Source organism: Geotrypetes seraphini, chromosome 13, assembly GCF_902459505.1.
Source record: "Geotrypetes seraphini chromosome 13, aGeoSer1.1, whole genome shotgun sequence".
NCBI classification, from domain to species: domain Eukaryota; kingdom Metazoa; phylum Chordata; class Amphibia; order Gymnophiona; family Dermophiidae; genus Geotrypetes; species Geotrypetes seraphini.
The window spans coordinates 33,583,198-33,600,169 of NC_047096.1; the positions used below are offsets into that span (position 1 = coordinate 33,583,198).

Consider the following 16,972-nt stretch of genomic DNA (forward strand, 5'->3'; position numbering starts at 1 on the left):
GAAAACTGTGAATAGGTTGAGACTGAATGGTAAGGAGAACAGTACTGAAGAAGCAACACCACCTGGGGAACACAAACTCGAAGAAGAGAAAGCCCTCTCTCTGCATATCACAGAGGTCTGGAGTGGTTGAAGTTGAATGGTGAAAAGTAAGGCTTGAAGGAAGTATTGGAGGATATGCATATGAAGATGCCTGAAGGTGCTGAAGACTGAGAAGTGAGGTCAGTAGATTGAATGGTGAAAAGTAAGGCTTGAAGAAAGAGTTGGAGGCTATGCATATGAAGATGCCTGAAGGTGCTGAAAACTGAGAAGTGAGGTCAGTAGATTGAATGGTGAAAAGTAAGGCCTGAAGGAAGTGTTGGAGGCTATGCATATGAAGATGCCTGAAGGTGCTGAAGACTGAGAAATGAGGTCAGTAGGTTGAATGGTGAAACTGGAAGGTAGTAAATGGTACTTACTTGAGTTTGGAGGCCAAGAATCCCTGTATTCACTTGTTGCTCTGTTTCCTGGCCCCCTTCCTCGGACCTAGATATAAAGGCACATTGCTTTGAAATTTGAAAAAGCGATTTTATAAAATTTTAAATAAACTTGGAAACTTGGAAGGCAAGCAAAGCAAGAAAATACGGTTAAGAGAAGGGGTACGGTTATCCTAGAATCAGCAGGAAAATGATTGATTTATTTATTCAATTTTCTATACTGTTCTCCCAGAGGAGATCAGAATGGTTTACATGGATTTATTCAGATATTCAAGGATTTTTCCCTGTCTGTCCCAATGGACTCACAATCTATACCTGGGGCAAATGGGGACCAAGTTATTTGTCCAGGTTCACAAGGAGCAGTGTGGTTTTGAATCTTCAACCTCAGGGTGCTAAGGCTGTAGCTTCAACCCCTGTGCCACACACTCAGACATAGTATTTTAGAAAACAGCATGGCAAACATTGACAGAGATGGTAAAACATAGTTAACAAATCATGGTATAATACAGGGGTGCCCACCAGTGTTCCCTCTAAGCGGGCGGGTGTTGTGAGCAAACTTTTTTCACTGTGAGCTAAAAATATCGGGCGCCAGCAAGTTATGAGCCAAATAAATATGTTGCTTTCTACCACAGAACTTCCTTACGTTTGTATGGAATCTATCCCCTTTCAACTTTAGAGAGTGCCCTCTCGTTCTCCCTGCCTTAGCTACTAAGTCTATTCCCTTCAGTACCTTGAATGTTTCTATCATGTCCCCTCTCAATCTCCTCTGCTCAAGGGAGAAGAGGCCCAGTTTCTCTAATCTTTCGCTGTACGGCAACTCCTCCAGCCCCTTAACCATTTTAGTTGCTCTTCTCTGGATCCTTTCGAGTAGTACCGTGTCCTTCTTAAAGTACCAGTGCTGGACGCAGTACTCCAGGTGAGGGCGTACCATGGCCCGGTACAGCAGCATGATAACCTTCTCTGTCTCTTCAGTCCAGCATCTGCCCCTTCCATTCACTGTCTGTCTTTCCCTGCCATCTCTCCTCCTGCCCCCCCCAATCCCCCAATTTGGTCTAGCATCCATCATCTTCCTTCTGTTCCCCTCATGGTCTGGCATCTCTATCCTTCCCTCCCCCCTGTGGTTTTTAGCATATCTCTCTTCTCATTTCCTCCACTCAGATCTGATCATTCTCTGCTCTCTCTTCCCTTTTCTTCTCTGGTCTTCCTTCTCTATTTTCTGCCTCCATCTAAATTAAATTCTTTCTTACTATTTAGTCCCGTTTCCCTCTTTTCACTGTGTCTACACACAGCTTGTCACCCCTTTCCCTCACCCCTCCATTATCTTACTATTTTCTTCCCCCTTTATTTATCTCCTCCTTCCATCCAGTATGTGTTCTTTCCCCACTTCCATTCAGCATCTGCTCTCCCTTCTCAACTGACATCCATCTGCCTTCTGCTCTCTCTCCCTTCTTCTCACTTCCATCATCTGTCCCCTTCTCTCTCTCTCTCATCTCCTCCATTCCATCATCTGCCCCTTCTCTCTCTCTCTCTCCCCCCCCCAACTTCCATCATCTGCCCCCCTTCCCCTCACCTTTGTGGGTCACTTTCTTTCCCCTGAGGGTGGCTCATGTCACAGGGGAAGCTTTGGCAGAGCAGAACCGCTTGATTGACAGTGGAACTTACTTGATTGATGTCGATGCTGGGGCCCGTTGCCGTTTGAAGGAAAAAAAAAAAGGTGGAAAAAAGGAACCTGTAAAGGCGAGAGGAAGGGAAACCTCCAGGACAGCTGCTTTTTGCCCTCCTTCAGCGGCCCAAGAGTTCAGACCAGCAGCGGCAGCTCTGTATGCTTTTAACTTCGGCACAGAGCTGCCCCTAATCAATAGTTTAGCGCGGTTTCATGAGGCAGCCTCGGGGCCTTTGATAGCCGGCCCGCTTCGATGATGCGATGTGGGCCGGCCTAGCAAAGGCCCCGAGGCTGCCTTATGAAACCGCGCTAAACTATTGATTAGGGGCAGCTCTGTGCCGAAGTTAAAAGCATACACAGCTGCCGCTGCTGGTCTGGAGGTGCGGAGACAAGGCAGGAGGCAAACGCGGTGGAAGGCAGGAGTCCCGGCGAAGGCAGGAGTCCCGGCACAGCGACTGCAACAGGAAGTTGCAAGTCAGCTGACACCGGCCTTTCGTTGCGGCGGGGACCGAATCCTTCGCGGACCGGCAAGATTTTGTTTGCGGACCGGCGGTTGAAGAACTGTGCTCTACACTGTGTGCGCTGTGACGAGAAACTTGTGCGCTGCGAGGTAATATTTTGTGCGTCAGCGCACCCCAGCGCAGCTTAGCGGGAACACTGGTGCCCACACTTTTTTGACTTGCGAGCTACTTTTAAAATGACCAAGTCAAAATGATCTACCAACAATAAAATTTTAAAAAACACAAAGCACACTGTACGCAGAGAAAATGTTAATTATCATTTGTATTCGGGGTTTTTTTCAGAAGTCAAGGCAGATGACTAAAATATGCAGTGTCACCTCAGTAACAACTATACAAAAATAGACAAATATACCCCCTCCCCTTTTACTAAACGTGATAGCAGTTTTTAGCTTAGGAAGCTGCGCTGAATTCCCTGCGCTGCTCTTGATGCTCATAGGCTCCCTGCGCTAAAAACCGCTATTGCAGTTTAGTAAAAGGGGGCAATAGTGCAAAATATAGACAGCAGATATAAATTCTCAAAATGGACACATTTTGATCACTAAATTGAAAATAAAATCATTTTTCCTACCTTTTTGTCTGGTGATTTCATGAGTCTCTGGTTGCACTTCCTTTTTCTGTAAAGCCAATATTTCTTTCTTTCTGCCTTTCTTTTTCTCTACCCCTGTCCCCCCCCCCTCTTTCTTTCTGCCTTTCTTTCTCTCTCCCCCTGGCCCCCCTCTTTATTTCTGCCTTTATTTTTCTCTCCCCCTGCCTGCTTGTCTTTCTTTCTTTCTCCCCCTGCCCCCCCAAGCCATCGTGCCGATTTCTCCACTTCCCCAATTCTTTCCCTACCCCCACCCCCAAACCACCACACCGATTTCTCCCTGCTGCTTCCCCGAGCCAGGCCTGGCGCGTACAAGACTTCACATCCGACGTCAATTCTAACATCGGGGAGGAAGTTCCAGGCAACGATTGACTGGCCCAGAATTTCCTCTCCGATGTCAGAATTGACGTCGGAGGTGAAGTCTTGTGAGTCTGGCGCTTGTACGCGCCAGGCCTGGCATGGGGAAGCAGCAGGGAGAAAAAGATCGCAAAGGCAACGCGATCGACTCGCGTTGCCTTTGCAATCTACTGGTCGATCGCAATCAACCATTTGGGCACCCCTGATATAATACATAGCATGATGAGCATAGTATGGCAAACAATATTACAAAGTATGGCTAACAGTATGGCATGGCTTGACAAAAATGGTAATTTGATACACTAGTACAAAAAAGTGGAAATAATCTGATTGATGAGTGAATATCATGGGCACAGGACATGCAGCACTTAACTCAGCAATTACACCTTTAATTGAGTTATATTCTGTCTAACATTATGAAATATGAGCTCTGCACTATAAAACAGAAACCTAGCATTTCTAATTTAGGAAAAATTGCACATCCAATTATGAACAGAGGGTAATTTTCGGGACAATAAATTATTCATTTTTGGATTTTACCAAACTTTTTTTCTTGATTTTCAGGTGTAGTTTTTTTTTTTATTTTTTTTGGTTCATTTCACACATTCTTTGTTGTATTGCTATTTATGATTGTATATGTAACTTGTGAACTGCTTATAGGTTTAAGCGGGTTATAGTTTTTTAAATTAATAAATAAATAAATAAAATAATTTTAAAAAGTCTGTGAACATTCAAACTTTTTAATATGTACAAATCATTTGCAGGCCTGTGGATTAATAGCTCTGTGTGCATACAGTTGATTGCACACATTTTTTGAGGTGTGTTCAAATGAATCAAATGTATGCTAATGAATGCACATCCCTAGGTAATTTTTAGCCAGGCTGCAGTGTTTGCAAGCCCAAGGGTTAGGGCTACCAAATTTCCTTGTTAAAAAAAAATGAAGACACATGGCCCTGCCCCCATTCTAACCCCCCCAGTCACACCCCATTCTGCCCCCAGCCCCACCCACACACTAACCTCGTCTCTTCTTCCCTGAGCTCAGGGCTGTGCTCTGCCAGAAAGTTTTTACTTCCTGCTCCACTCTGAGCCCTGCCCCTCTGGCCCGACTGCCTAACATTCCTTTGCTTACATTGGCTCTGCTTCAGCCTCTGATTCCTCAAGTTAGCACCATCTGCTGGAAGGTAGTTTAACTACCACATCAGTGAGGGAGTGTTTCTGGGGGTACTTACTACTATGCCACTAACTGCCTCACATCAAGGCACCACAATCTTTTGATCCACTCTTGGTCAAGTGGTAAAAAGTTCAGTAAGAAAACATTTCTGGTTAGTGACGCAGAAGGAGATAATGGTGTAAAAAATGTGTTTTAGATTTGGTTTACCTTCCGTTCCTGTCTCCTTTGGGTCTCTATTGTATGTAGTTTCTCCATTAGGCTGGAGATGGCCAGCTCTAGGCTGTCAAGGGTGTGGTGCTGCGGGTCGTGCCCACTGAAGCTGTTCCTTAAGCTCCGCAGGGCATCACGTACCACCTGCAGGTCATTGGACTAGCAAGAGGAAGGACCAAAGTCAGAACATCTAGCCCCAGTAACAAACAGCAATACCTTTCTACAGCTACTGATAATAAAGCTAAATACAGACTTAAACTTAAATGGTAATAATAAACTCAAATAGTTTTACTGGTTTTTAAATAGTTTAAAGCCCATTTCAGATACAATGTGGAACAGCTGCTACTGTCCAAATCCCTCAACCCTTCTCTATTTAAGTAAACTAATCAGGGTCAATTTAGCTATTAGGTTTACAAGACAGCTGCCCGGAAGGCAGCAGCTTCTGGGGACTGCAAAGAATAGTGGCAGCCAAAAGGAGGGTTTAATACTTAAAAGCAGGAACAAAAGAGGAGGCTAAGCCAGAAGCGCTTGCCCCCCACCCCACCCCACGCAGCACGTGGGACCTCAGACTGTTATCCAGTGCAAATCTGGCATGAATCCACTGTATCTTGGGCTGAGGAGTTCATCACACCTGTTTTTGAGCAAAATCAAGGTATTTTGAGGCAGAGAGGCTTTTAGGGCTCCTTTTACTAAGCTGCGTTAGGGCACTAACGCGCGGACTAGCGCACGCTAGATGCTAACGCTAGCATTGAGCTGGCCTTAGTTCTAGCCGCATAGCGCGAGGTTAGCATGTGCTAATCTGCTGTGTGCGCTAAAAACGCTAGCACACCTTAGTAAAAGGAGCCCTTAATTTCAAATCAGGAAATCCAAGATGGTCGCAGCAGCAGTGAATTTAGCACCAAAAATGGCCTAGGGGAGCTACTCTAGGGTCCAAAAATTAGTGATTTGGGGATTTTAGAGGTGGGGGGTCCTGACTCTAACCTCAGAACCCCCCAAAATACTAATTTTTTTTTTTTAAACCCCAATTTTTTTTTTTCAGTCTGTTAGTCTGTTTACTCACTATGCCATGCTGTGTGCTGGGAGCTTCTTGTGCTGAAGCAGCAGACAGCTTACAGGGAGAACATCTGCTTCAACAAGCTTGGAATCCAGACTGCTTGTCTCTTCAGAATGCCTCTCGGGCCCCAACGAACCGGCCGGAGACCTCAACCCCCACCGGAACTCATGCACACAGACGGGGAGGAAAGCACTTGGCCCCAATCCTAGAAAAACTGCCATGGAGCCACTCAGCCTGCGCTCAAGCCCACTGTGGACAGAACCTGAGGTGAGCCTTGCTCCCAAGGAATCAGTCTCTGAGCCCCTGAACTGTTAGTGTAAGCTGACTAAGTAGATGCACTGCAAAGCAGTCTGCCCTTTGAAAGCAGATCCTGGACCTTAGAGTCTGTGCTCTCCTGCAGCCAAGGATGCCCCAAGATTGGGATCCTCTGCAGCATCAAAAAAGCCTCGCAATTGGTAAGCAAAAACCCAATTTAACTAAAAAATAAACATGAGCAGAAAAGACAGGTTCCTACCATCTCGCTCATAAAGAGACAACTGGGAAATTGGAGGACAGCCTAGAGGGAAGGGAGGCGGAGCAAAAGAATGCTAATGAGGCTCTATATAAGAATTCTCATGAGAGTGGATTGAGTACCGAAACGTTCGGAAATAAAATGTCTGTCGCATTAGAAGTCCAGTTAGGTGTTTTCCAGGGTCATTCTATAGGTTAGTGTTGGAGTGATCATGACTGTTAAGTTTAAACATTAATATCTTGGGAGAAGGGGAAGGGGCTAATAGTTTGAGAGTTTATAGAGGTGGGGGAACAAAGCCAAAGGTTTGCCTAGGATGCCTAGGGCCCAAAGGTTTGAGTGAAGAACCTGTCAGACACAAATTAATCCAGTACACACATAACTGACTGCAGATAAAGACCTGAACGGTTCAGTGTGCCCAACAGTCACATGCATTATTAATTCATGATTAAACTGTCTTTCTTTGACATTTCTGGGACATAGGCCATAGAAGTCCACTCCATGTGTTTGCCTACCTGTAAAATACATGCTATGTCAAATATGCAAGTACAGTATTTACAAAATAGCATGTAACTGGATTTTGGGCTTTTATGCGCTACTGTGCATATGTACTTGTATATATGCCAGTTTTGTAGTCACATGGATATTTGCAATATAAAATTAATGCCTTCATTATAGAATTACCCCCTGTTTTTTTAACAGGGCACCTATTTTATGAAGGCAAAAAAAGCACCTATGTGCCTCTATTAAATATGCACCCGGAACCCGACCCAATAGTGCACAAATGTAGACTAGTTTCAAAGGCGGTGTAAATTTGTGCATTTATCTATATGGGTACCTGTATATTTAATTAAATATATGTGTACATCACAACTCCATTCCTTGTCTGCCCAAACTATTACATTACATTACTGATTTCTATTCCGCCTCAACCTTGCAGTTCTGGGCGGATTACAAAAGAGGCATCTGGACATTTCCAGGATGATTACAAAGAAACATCTGGACTTTTCCAGAAGAGTTACAAGAAGAAGAACATTTCCAGAGGAAGAAGAATGGTGTAGTATAGTTTAGGGCAGTGATTCCCAACCCTGTCCTGGAGGAACACCAGGCCAATCGGGTTTTCAGGCTAGCCCTAATGAATATGCATGAGAGAGATTTGCATATGATGGAAGTGATAGGCATGCAAATTTGCTTCATGCATATTCATTAGGGCTAGCCTGAAAACCCAATTGGCCTGGTGTTCCTCCAGGACAGGGTTGGGAACCACTGGTTTAGGGAATGGGATACGGCAAGGAGGATTGGGCTATTCCAGTGGATATACAATTCGGGATGCTGTACAGATATGCCCCTAGGAATGCTCACATTATAATCTCAGTCAATACTCTGGCATTGGTAAACCATTCATAATACCACAACTATATCTCTCAATTAATAAATTGCTTTAGTCAAACTATCAGGGCTTCAGACATGCCATTTAGTCACCACACAATTTTTGTGTTTGCTTGGTTGCCAAAATTCTTCTCACTGGCTATGGCTTCTTCACTAGCCCCTACTCAATATGTTTCACAATTTTTTGGGTTTTTTTAAAGTGCTTCATTATATCTCAAACTTATTAAAGTGCTTAATATCAATAACTTAACCGTTATAAAAAAATTGGTTAAAACTTATCTTATTATATTCTTTTTCTTGATGATCTTATCTCATCGGGAAAGGGACCTGTCATATCCGACATGTTTCGCCGATAGGCTGCTTCAAGAAAAGGTCCCCCCTTCACAACTTATTGTGAAACATATTGAGTAGGGGCTAGTGAAGAAGCCATAGTCAGTGAGAAGAATTTTGGCAACAAAGCAAACACAAAAATTGTGTGGTGACCAAATGGCATATCTGAAGCCCTGATAGTTTGACTAAAGCAATTTATTAAGAAGAGAGAGCGGCATTGAGAGATATAGTCCTAGGATTGCTCAGGCACAAACTGTGTAAAAATACACACATTTTTTCCATGCAGTTTGATAAGAGCAGGATTTAAACACAAGAAAGGTCTTATTTAATTACCCTCATAGACGCTAATTTGCTGGTGTTCATTCATTTGCTCATGTTTGCTTAGAAATTACCAACTCTGTATCGACCCTAACATTCGTTCGTAACTGCCAGATAAACATGGAACAAGTAATTGCTCCTAGCAAGGTCATTAACTCATATTGGGGTCCTTTTATTAAGGTGTGCTAACCGATTTAGCGTGCTCTAAAGATTAGTGCGTACTAAAGGAGCCCATAGAAAATAATGGATGCCTTAGCTTTTAGCACACGCTAATCTTTAGTGTGCCTTAATAAAAGGACCCCATTATCATCTGTGGCTGAATTTTGTCATTCAAGTGTTCTGTGTTAGAAATAGCTGCATCACTGAAAGAATAAAATCCCATCTCGGTTCTTTTTATGCTAAATGTGTAAAATGGCTCTGCAAAGATTGCCTGTTCCCTTTGCACTCTGCGAGTACTCACTCCTCTCTGTGTCACTGAGCCAAAAGCAGCAGATTTACCCCCTGGCTTCAGGAATCCGTTGCTTTGAGTGGCATAGCAGTTGTAGCCACCAGACACCTGCTGAAACAGAAGCAGCATTTATGAGAAAATATACATAGAGATAGTGATGTAATAAAGCATGTATATTTTCGCACACAGGGCGTCTATACATGTAAAAATGTGCAAAATAGCCCAAAATACACAAAAAGAAGAAATGTGGTCTTACCTGCTAATTTTCTTTTCTACATAGGTTTTCTTCTCAAAGATGGGTTGGTTTACCCTCTTCTGCCAGCAGATGGAGACTGAGAGCCACTAGTTTGATGATGTCGCCCTATTTAGGGTCCTGTGCAGTCCTCAGCTAACTATCGTGTTTCCCCGAAAATAAGACAGTGTCTTATATTAATTTTAGGTCCCAAAAATGGACTAGATCTTATTTTCGAGGTATGTACATGTTCATCTCTCCCTTCCTCTCATTCATCCCAATTCTTCCTCTTTCCTTTCTCTCCCCCACATGTGCAGCATCTTTCCTCCCCTCCCTCCCATCCCTCGTGCAGCAGGACCCTTGCCCAGCTTCTATCCTTCCTTCCCTTCCTCCCATCACTTGTGCAGAAGGACCCTTCCCCAGCTTCTATCCTTCCCTCCCTCCCAACCCTTGTGCAGCAGAACTCTTGAGCGAGCACCCCCCGAACACTAGCCCCTGCTGCACAGCCAAACCCTCACCCCTCCCTCCCATCCGAACCCCGCCAACTGCGAACAAGCCCTACATACCTCCCTAAGCAGCATCAGGCCGGCAGAACTCTAAACAGGCTGCTTCGGCCTTGTCCGCCCATGAATTCACTCTGCTGTATTACTGATGTGCGGCTGCACGGTGGGGACGGGTGCTCAGGGAGGGGGCAGAGCTTGCTCAAGGGTTCTACTGTACAAGGGATGGGAGATAGGGAAGGGAAACTGCCGGCGAATTCCGGGACTAGGGCTTATTTTTGGGGTAGGGCTTATATTAAGACCTACCCCGAGAATCCAGCTAGGGCTTATTTTTGGGGTAGGTCTTATTTTCGGGGAAACACGGTAAAATTTCTATAACACAGCAAACTCATAACATACTGTATATCCCCTCAGATGGATAATAGAAATAACCACAAACCAAACGAGAGAAGGGTCACAGATACAAATCAAACAGGGAAGAGAGAAGGGATGTGGATTTCCCTTGACTAGTTAAACCTTCTGAAGCTATTCTTCGATCTGAACTACTACTCCAGCTACAGCCTCAACGCCCTGAGGTTGTGGGTTCAAATCCCACGCTGCTCCTTGTGACCCTGGACAAGTCACTCAATCCTCCATTGCCCCAGGTACGTTAGATAAATTGTGATCCCACCGGGACAGATAGTGACAAATGACTGAGTACCTGATTGTAAACCGCTCAGATAACCTGGATAGGCGGTATATAAACACCTAAATAAATAATGAGGCTGCCTCTGTTTTTCTTTCCAAGAAGTAGACATGGCAATGCTGTGCTGGTTTTTGTGAAGCTCATACATCAACGTTTTTGAACCTGCATTTGGATTGCCATAGTCATCATTGTTGAGTCACAGCAAGAGGGAGAACTTCAGACATTTCATCATGGCAGATGAGGAAGACTGTCTGTGAAAGTACGCCAGAGGTGTGTGATTAAATTTTGTGTTAAACTTAAAAAGAGTGGTAATGAAACTCTTGAAATGTTATGGCAAGCATACGGTGGTGAAAGAATTAGCCGTGCTGCATACACTTACAGACATGCCTTCTTCATCTGCCATGACAAAATGTATGAAGTTCTCCCTCTCACCGTGACCCAACAATGAAGACTATGGCAGTAGAAGTACAGGTTCAGAAACACTGATGTATGAGCTTCACAAGAACCAGCACAGCATTGCCATGTCTACTTCTTGGAAAGAAAAATAGAGGCAGTCTCATTTCTTTTCAATCTGCCCTTGTAATTTGCATAGGAGACTGAATGCTGAGAGGACTATAAGAGGACACTAAAAAAGAGAGGGAGGAAAGGGGGACACTCCCTGGGTTGTGTGATGAGGGGTGCTTCTTCATCACACAACCAAGTGAAAAAGAGCCCAAGACTGTGTTTTTAAGCATCTCAGTGGGAGCATGCAGGGAGCCCCGAGGGACAACTTAACAAATTGTTAGAACTTTTAAAAGAGAGATTTCTGGCTCTTTTGAGCCTTGGACAGGAGGACTGATTTTTACAGAGGGAGATTTCAGCAAAGGACAATAACCCCAGAGAGGCAGGAGAAAAGCAGTTGCAGAGAAAGGGAGAGAGAAGCCAAAGGGTAGAAAAAGAGCAGGAGAGAGAAACAGAGGCAGGAGACCAAGAGGGGAATTGGCGAGAGTTAGCTCCGCCCACCAGGGCCGTCATCAGGGCAGTACCACCAGTCCTGCATTCAGGGGCCCGGAGCTGACAGGGGGCCCGGGCTCCCCTAGGGTCCTAGGCCACAGTCTAGGGGGAGGGGCGGTCCGCCCCACGTGGACAGGAGAGAGCTGGACGGGGGACCCGCGGAGTTCAATACATCTCGAGCCGCGAGGCTCGTCTTCTGTTCCTGCCTGCCCTGCAGCTAACATATAGCCGATCGCAAGCGTTCCCCGATGTCAGCGCTGACGTCGGAGGGAGGGCTTAAGCAAAGCCTGCCCTCCGACGTCAGCGCTGACGTCGGAGAATACTTCCGGTCGGCTATTTGTGCGCGGCAGGGCAGGCAGGAAGCAGAAGACAAGCCTCGCGGCTTGAGCTTCGTTTTGCTGAGAAAGTTGCAAAGATGGGCTGGGAGGCAAATGCGGAACACAAAAGGGGGGAGGGAGTGCGTTTTGGACACAAGGCATGAACTTGGGAGCGAGGAAGGGAGGGAAAGAGATGCTGAGGTGGGAGAGAGAATGGGTTTTTGGACACAGAAGGCATGGACTTGGGAGAGAGGAAGGGAGGGAAAGAGATGCTGAGGTGGGGGAGGGAATGGGTTTTTGGACACAGAAGGCATGGACTTGGGAGAGAGGAAGGGAGGGAAAGAGATGCTGAGGTGGGGGAGGGAATGCGTTTTTGGACACAGAAGAAATGGATTTGGGAGAGAGGAAGGGAGGGAAAGAGATGCTGAGGTGGGGGAGGGAATGAGTTTTTGAACACAGAAGGCATGGACTTTGGAGAGAGGAAGGGAGGGAAAGAGATGGTTGTGTACATGGGGAATAGAAGAAAGGAGAATTTTTGGTCATAGGGAGGGAGTGAGGTACAGATAGTGGCATACCAGGGGGGGGCGGTCTGCCCCACCCCGGGTTTACGTCCCAAGGGGGTGCACAGCTGGCCACCCTCCAGTGTTCTCCCTAGGCTGGCAAACTGCGGCTCTTTAGCCACTTGAGTGCCACCGCCGCCATCGGGAACAGGCCGGCACCAAGTTCTCCCTGCTTTTCCCTGTGGGGCCGGCCAACTCTCGCCACTCGCGTCAATTCTGACGTCGGAGAGGACGTTCTGGGCCAGCCAATCGCTGCCTGGCTGGCCTAGAACGTTCTCTCTGACGTTAGAATTGACGACGGGTGGCGAGAATTGGTCGGCCCAGCGGGGAAGAGAAGCAGGGCGAACTCGGTGCCGGCCTGTTCCCGATGGCGGCAGTGGCAGCCTATTCTCCAGTGGCGGTGGCAGCATTTTCCCAATGGTGGTGGCATAGGGGAGGGCAGGGAGAAAGAAAGAAAGGGGGGACAGGAAGCCAGAAAGAAAGAAAGGGGGCAGGGTGAAACAAAGAAAAATGGGGCACGAAAAGAGAGAGAGAGAAAGACAGACATACAGAACGAAAGAGGGTGTGGAGAGAGAAAGAAGGGGGCAGGGTGAGAGAGAGAAAAACAGACATACAGAAAGAAAAGGGGTATGGAGAGAGAGAAAAAGAAAGAAGGGGCAGGTTGAAACAAAGAAAAAGTTTGAGGAGGGAATGAGGTCTGGAGGAGAGGAAGCATACAGGAGGCTGAAAGAAGGGAAGAAATATAAGAAATATTGGATGCACAGTCAGAAGAATAAAGTGCAACCAGAGAGTGATGAAATTACCAAAGGTAGGAAAAATGGTTTTATTTTCAATTTAGTGATCAAAATGTGTCTGCTTTGAGAATTTATATATGCTGTCTATATTTTGCATTATGGCCCCCTTTTACTAAACCGCAATAGCGTTTTTTAGCGCAGGGAGCCTATGAGCGTTGAGAGCAGCGTGGGGCATTCAGCACAGCTCCCTGCCCTAAAAACCGCTATCGCGTTTTAGTAAAAAGGGAGGGGGAATATTTGTCTATTTTTGTATAGTTGTTACTGAGGTGACATTTCATAAAGTCATCTGCCTTGACCTCTTTGAAAACCCGCGGAATATAAATGATAATTAACATTTTCTCTGCGTACAGCGTGCTTTGTGAAATTTTATTGTTGGTAGATCATTTTGACTTGGCCACAAAGGTAAGGGGGAGGGAGGGAGGGGAACTGCTGAAAGATATCTAGTAATCCTTGAAGGCTTGACTGTGCAGGGAATTATTTTTGTAAAATCATGTTTTGTTATGTGACTGGCATTATTTAGACTTTAATTTCTATGAATGAATAGAATGAAAATGATATAAATTACTTGCTTGTTTTTATGTGCGTGTGCTGAAGGAAAGTGGAGAGAGAGTGCGCTGAGGACGCTGAAGGGAAATGGGGAAGAGAGAATGGGGAGAAGACGCTGATTTATAAATTGACAATTGTACTGAATATTGTTTCTTTTTTATATTCATCCATAGCTGCATGTTAATGATGTGCTCATATGCACTTATTTATCATCATAACATATACATCATCATTAACATGCAGCTGTGGATGTGTAAGGACAGGCTGAGGAGGATGGATGGGAAGGAAGGAAGGTGCACATATCAACATATCGTACATTTTTAACATGCATTATGCAGCTATAGGCAAGCAGAGGAGGATGGGATCATACAGATGTGTATGTTCAGATATGCGCTCAGATGTGTAGTTTTTTCTGGTATATTTATTAAGCTTACAGTATTTATAAAACACATTTAATACTTGTTACAAAAAAATATTGTGCAATTGTGATCTACTTCTGGCCTACAAAGGTCAAAAGAAATCCTTAACTGAGATTTTACATTCAAAAGTGAATTATAGCTACTAGCACTATTATTTATTAGTTATTTATTATGCAGATGTTTGTTAGTTTGTTATTAGTTCAGTATTAGACATATGTTAGTTTAGAATAGATAGATTAGTTTAGGTTAGGTTAGGTCCCTGCTGAAAGAGTCTACCTTGACGTGGTTGCAGGCTTACAAATCTTTTGGTCAAAGAGTGCGGCAACAGAGAAAAGTATGTGTGTATTCGGCCCACGGAAGAAGGGGGGGGTCGGGGGGGAAGGGGTGCATGGGGGGCCCAATAGGATTGCTCAGTAAGGGGCCCAGAAATTTCTGATGGCGGCCCTGCCGCCCACCCCCCAACATTGACCACTGAAGCTCTTATTATTATGTTCTTATGTATCTGGAGAGAATGGAGAGCAAGGACCCAAGTGACGACTTAACTACAAATTCACTTGCATACAGTTCTATGTATCAAAATTTATGCAACTTCATTAGTAATGAGCTGCTACAATGCAAAAGCATGCGAAGCAGTTCATTATTTCAGAATTTTATGACTGGTGAATAAAAAATGTTTTTGTAAAAATAAAATCATAACTACAGTATATTAGCTTTTTGTTTTCTTAACAAAACTATCCATAAGAAATTTATATACATATATTTTCTCTCAGGCTTATTTGAATAAATCTTATGTTCAGAAAATTGTTTCTTTTGCATGAAATTTTAGATATTTAGTATAATTTACTGACAAATGGTTACGGACCAGATAAGCAATAGAAATGCATTATTTCATTCAGGCAAAATACAGAAAAAATAGCATCTAGGCACATTATAAGAAATGCTATTTGATACATTGGAATTGGCTGTTTTCTTTACATTTTCATTAAAGTGGGAATGTTTTATGAAACCTGAAAGCTACTCTAGTGCTTCTGGGGTAAAATTCAGTTTCAGGTTTATTATACTTGATTAACCACCTAAGGACAAATATCCATCAAGGAAAATTGTTCACACACACACACAAAAAAACAAAACTCCATTACATGACAGGATAGAAAAGAAGAGTATTGTCATCACAAGGGACAGCAGGTTGTTCCATGAAAAATGGTTAGTGTATTAAATAAATGCAGCTGCAAAGAATGAGAGCTATACCATTCCACCATATACAGAAGACATGGAGAACTTTATCCCATGCATGAAGGGGAACTTTACAGAAGACATGGAGAACTTTATCCCATGCATGAAGGGGAACTTTACAGAAGACATGGAGAACTTTATCCCATGCATGAAGGGGAACTTAACAGAAGACATGGAGAACTTTATCCCATGCATGAAGGGGAACTTAACAGAAGACATGGAGAACTTTATCCCATGCATGAAGGGGAACTTAACAGAAGACATGGAGAACTTTATCCCATGCATGAAGGGGAACTTTACGGAAGACATGGAGAACTTTATCCCATGCATCCCAAACTGTAGGTAGTGATCCCAACTGCAGAAATAAAATTCTTATTTGGAGTCACCACCAGAGCTGCAAAACAAAACAAAAACCCCAGAGAGTGGCATTGTTGGCCCTTGTAACTCAATGGGATGCTATAACTCAGTTTGTGCAGGCCTGCAATAGTATCATCAGCCAATGCTGCACAAAGTATAGGAGGAAAGAGAGCTGGACCACCAGATTTTTCAAATGGTTAAAGTGGGATGGTGACCACCGTTCCCTAAGCAGAGCAGGAGTCCTCCACCTAGAATCCTGCCAATGGGGGTGTTTCACGACCACATTTTCAATTGTGAGAGACAAGTAAGCTCTGCAGGACTCCAGCAAACCTCACTGTTCCTACGGATTGAAAACACAATAATGAAGCCCACCATTCATTGGCAGCAATATAGTTGAGGACTCCCACTCAGCTTAGACAGAACAGTGTTTTTCTCAGTTACTGCTCCAACTCTTTGAAATTCACCACCACTATCCCTGCGGGAAGAGACCCTTATCGACAAATTCAAAGCAAATTTAGAAACATTCTTAAAGATGCTCATGATTTGTAAATCTCCATCCCAAATGATAACTTATCCTTCCCGTTGTATTGACCTTTTTATCTCACTATCCTATTGCAAATTGTATTTCTCCCTGCCCCCCTTTTTCCTCATGTGTTCATGTCTCAGTCATGTCACTCTGATGATTTTATATTCTTCTTTTGCACACCGCTTAGACAATTTTTTAAGTGGTATATCAAATTTTTAATAAACTTGAAACTAAGGGCTCCTTTTACAAAGCTGCGCTAGCGGTTTTAGCGCGCGCGCTAGACGTTAATGCCAGCATTGAGCTGGCGTTAGTTCTAGCCGCATAGCGCAGGTTTGGGGCATGCTAAAATTCTGCGTGCGCTAAAAACGCTATCGCAGCTTAGTAAAAGGAGCCCTAAAAAGTTTGGGGAGCACCGTATTAAGGTATATTTAAGCATGAAAGAAAAGATTAATGTAGCAGCTGACCTCATCTTCATTTCTGTTCAGCAATTGGCGGAGAAGGGCACTCTTTTGCTCCAACTCCCTTTCCAAATCCACCTGAAAATAAAGCCAAAGCAAAGGAATTAGTTCTTGAGCCTTGAATTTTAGATTTCACCCTCCTGGAGATCTCTGTGCCTTCCAGTTGTACCAAACTCCCAGGCTAACTGTGGTTCCACACACTGTTGTTTTCAGTCTTTTCCCAATCAATAACCTTCTGACACAAACTATTGCTAGGAATTTGGCAGCGGAAGCAAAGATTCCGTACAAACGTAAGGAAGTTCTTTTCTACCCAGAGAGTGATGGAAA

At 44.3% G+C, this 16,972-nt stretch overlaps 1 protein-coding gene across 9 annotated transcripts in view; it reads right to left on the reverse strand.

Moving 5' to 3' along the window:
- DIXDC1 (DIX domain containing 1) overlaps window positions 1-16,972 on the reverse strand; it is a 178,698-nt gene that overhangs the window by 11,785 nt on the left and 149,941 nt on the right. For 7 of the 9 annotated variants that reach the window (XM_033917358.1, XM_033917356.1, XM_033917357.1 and 4 more), the window contains 4 exons: window positions 16,652-16,723; window positions 9,038-9,136; window positions 4,976-5,137; window positions 456-522 (listed from right to left, as the gene is read on the reverse strand). In XM_033917358.1, coding sequence (XP_033773249.1) covers window positions 456-522; window positions 4,976-5,137; window positions 9,038-9,136; window positions 16,652-16,723 — 400 coding nt within the window. The remainder of the gene's footprint in view (window positions 1-455; window positions 523-4,975; window positions 5,138-9,037; window positions 9,137-16,651; window positions 16,724-16,972) is intronic. The other 2 variants (XM_033917360.1, XM_033917355.1) reach the window with 1 other exon arrangement.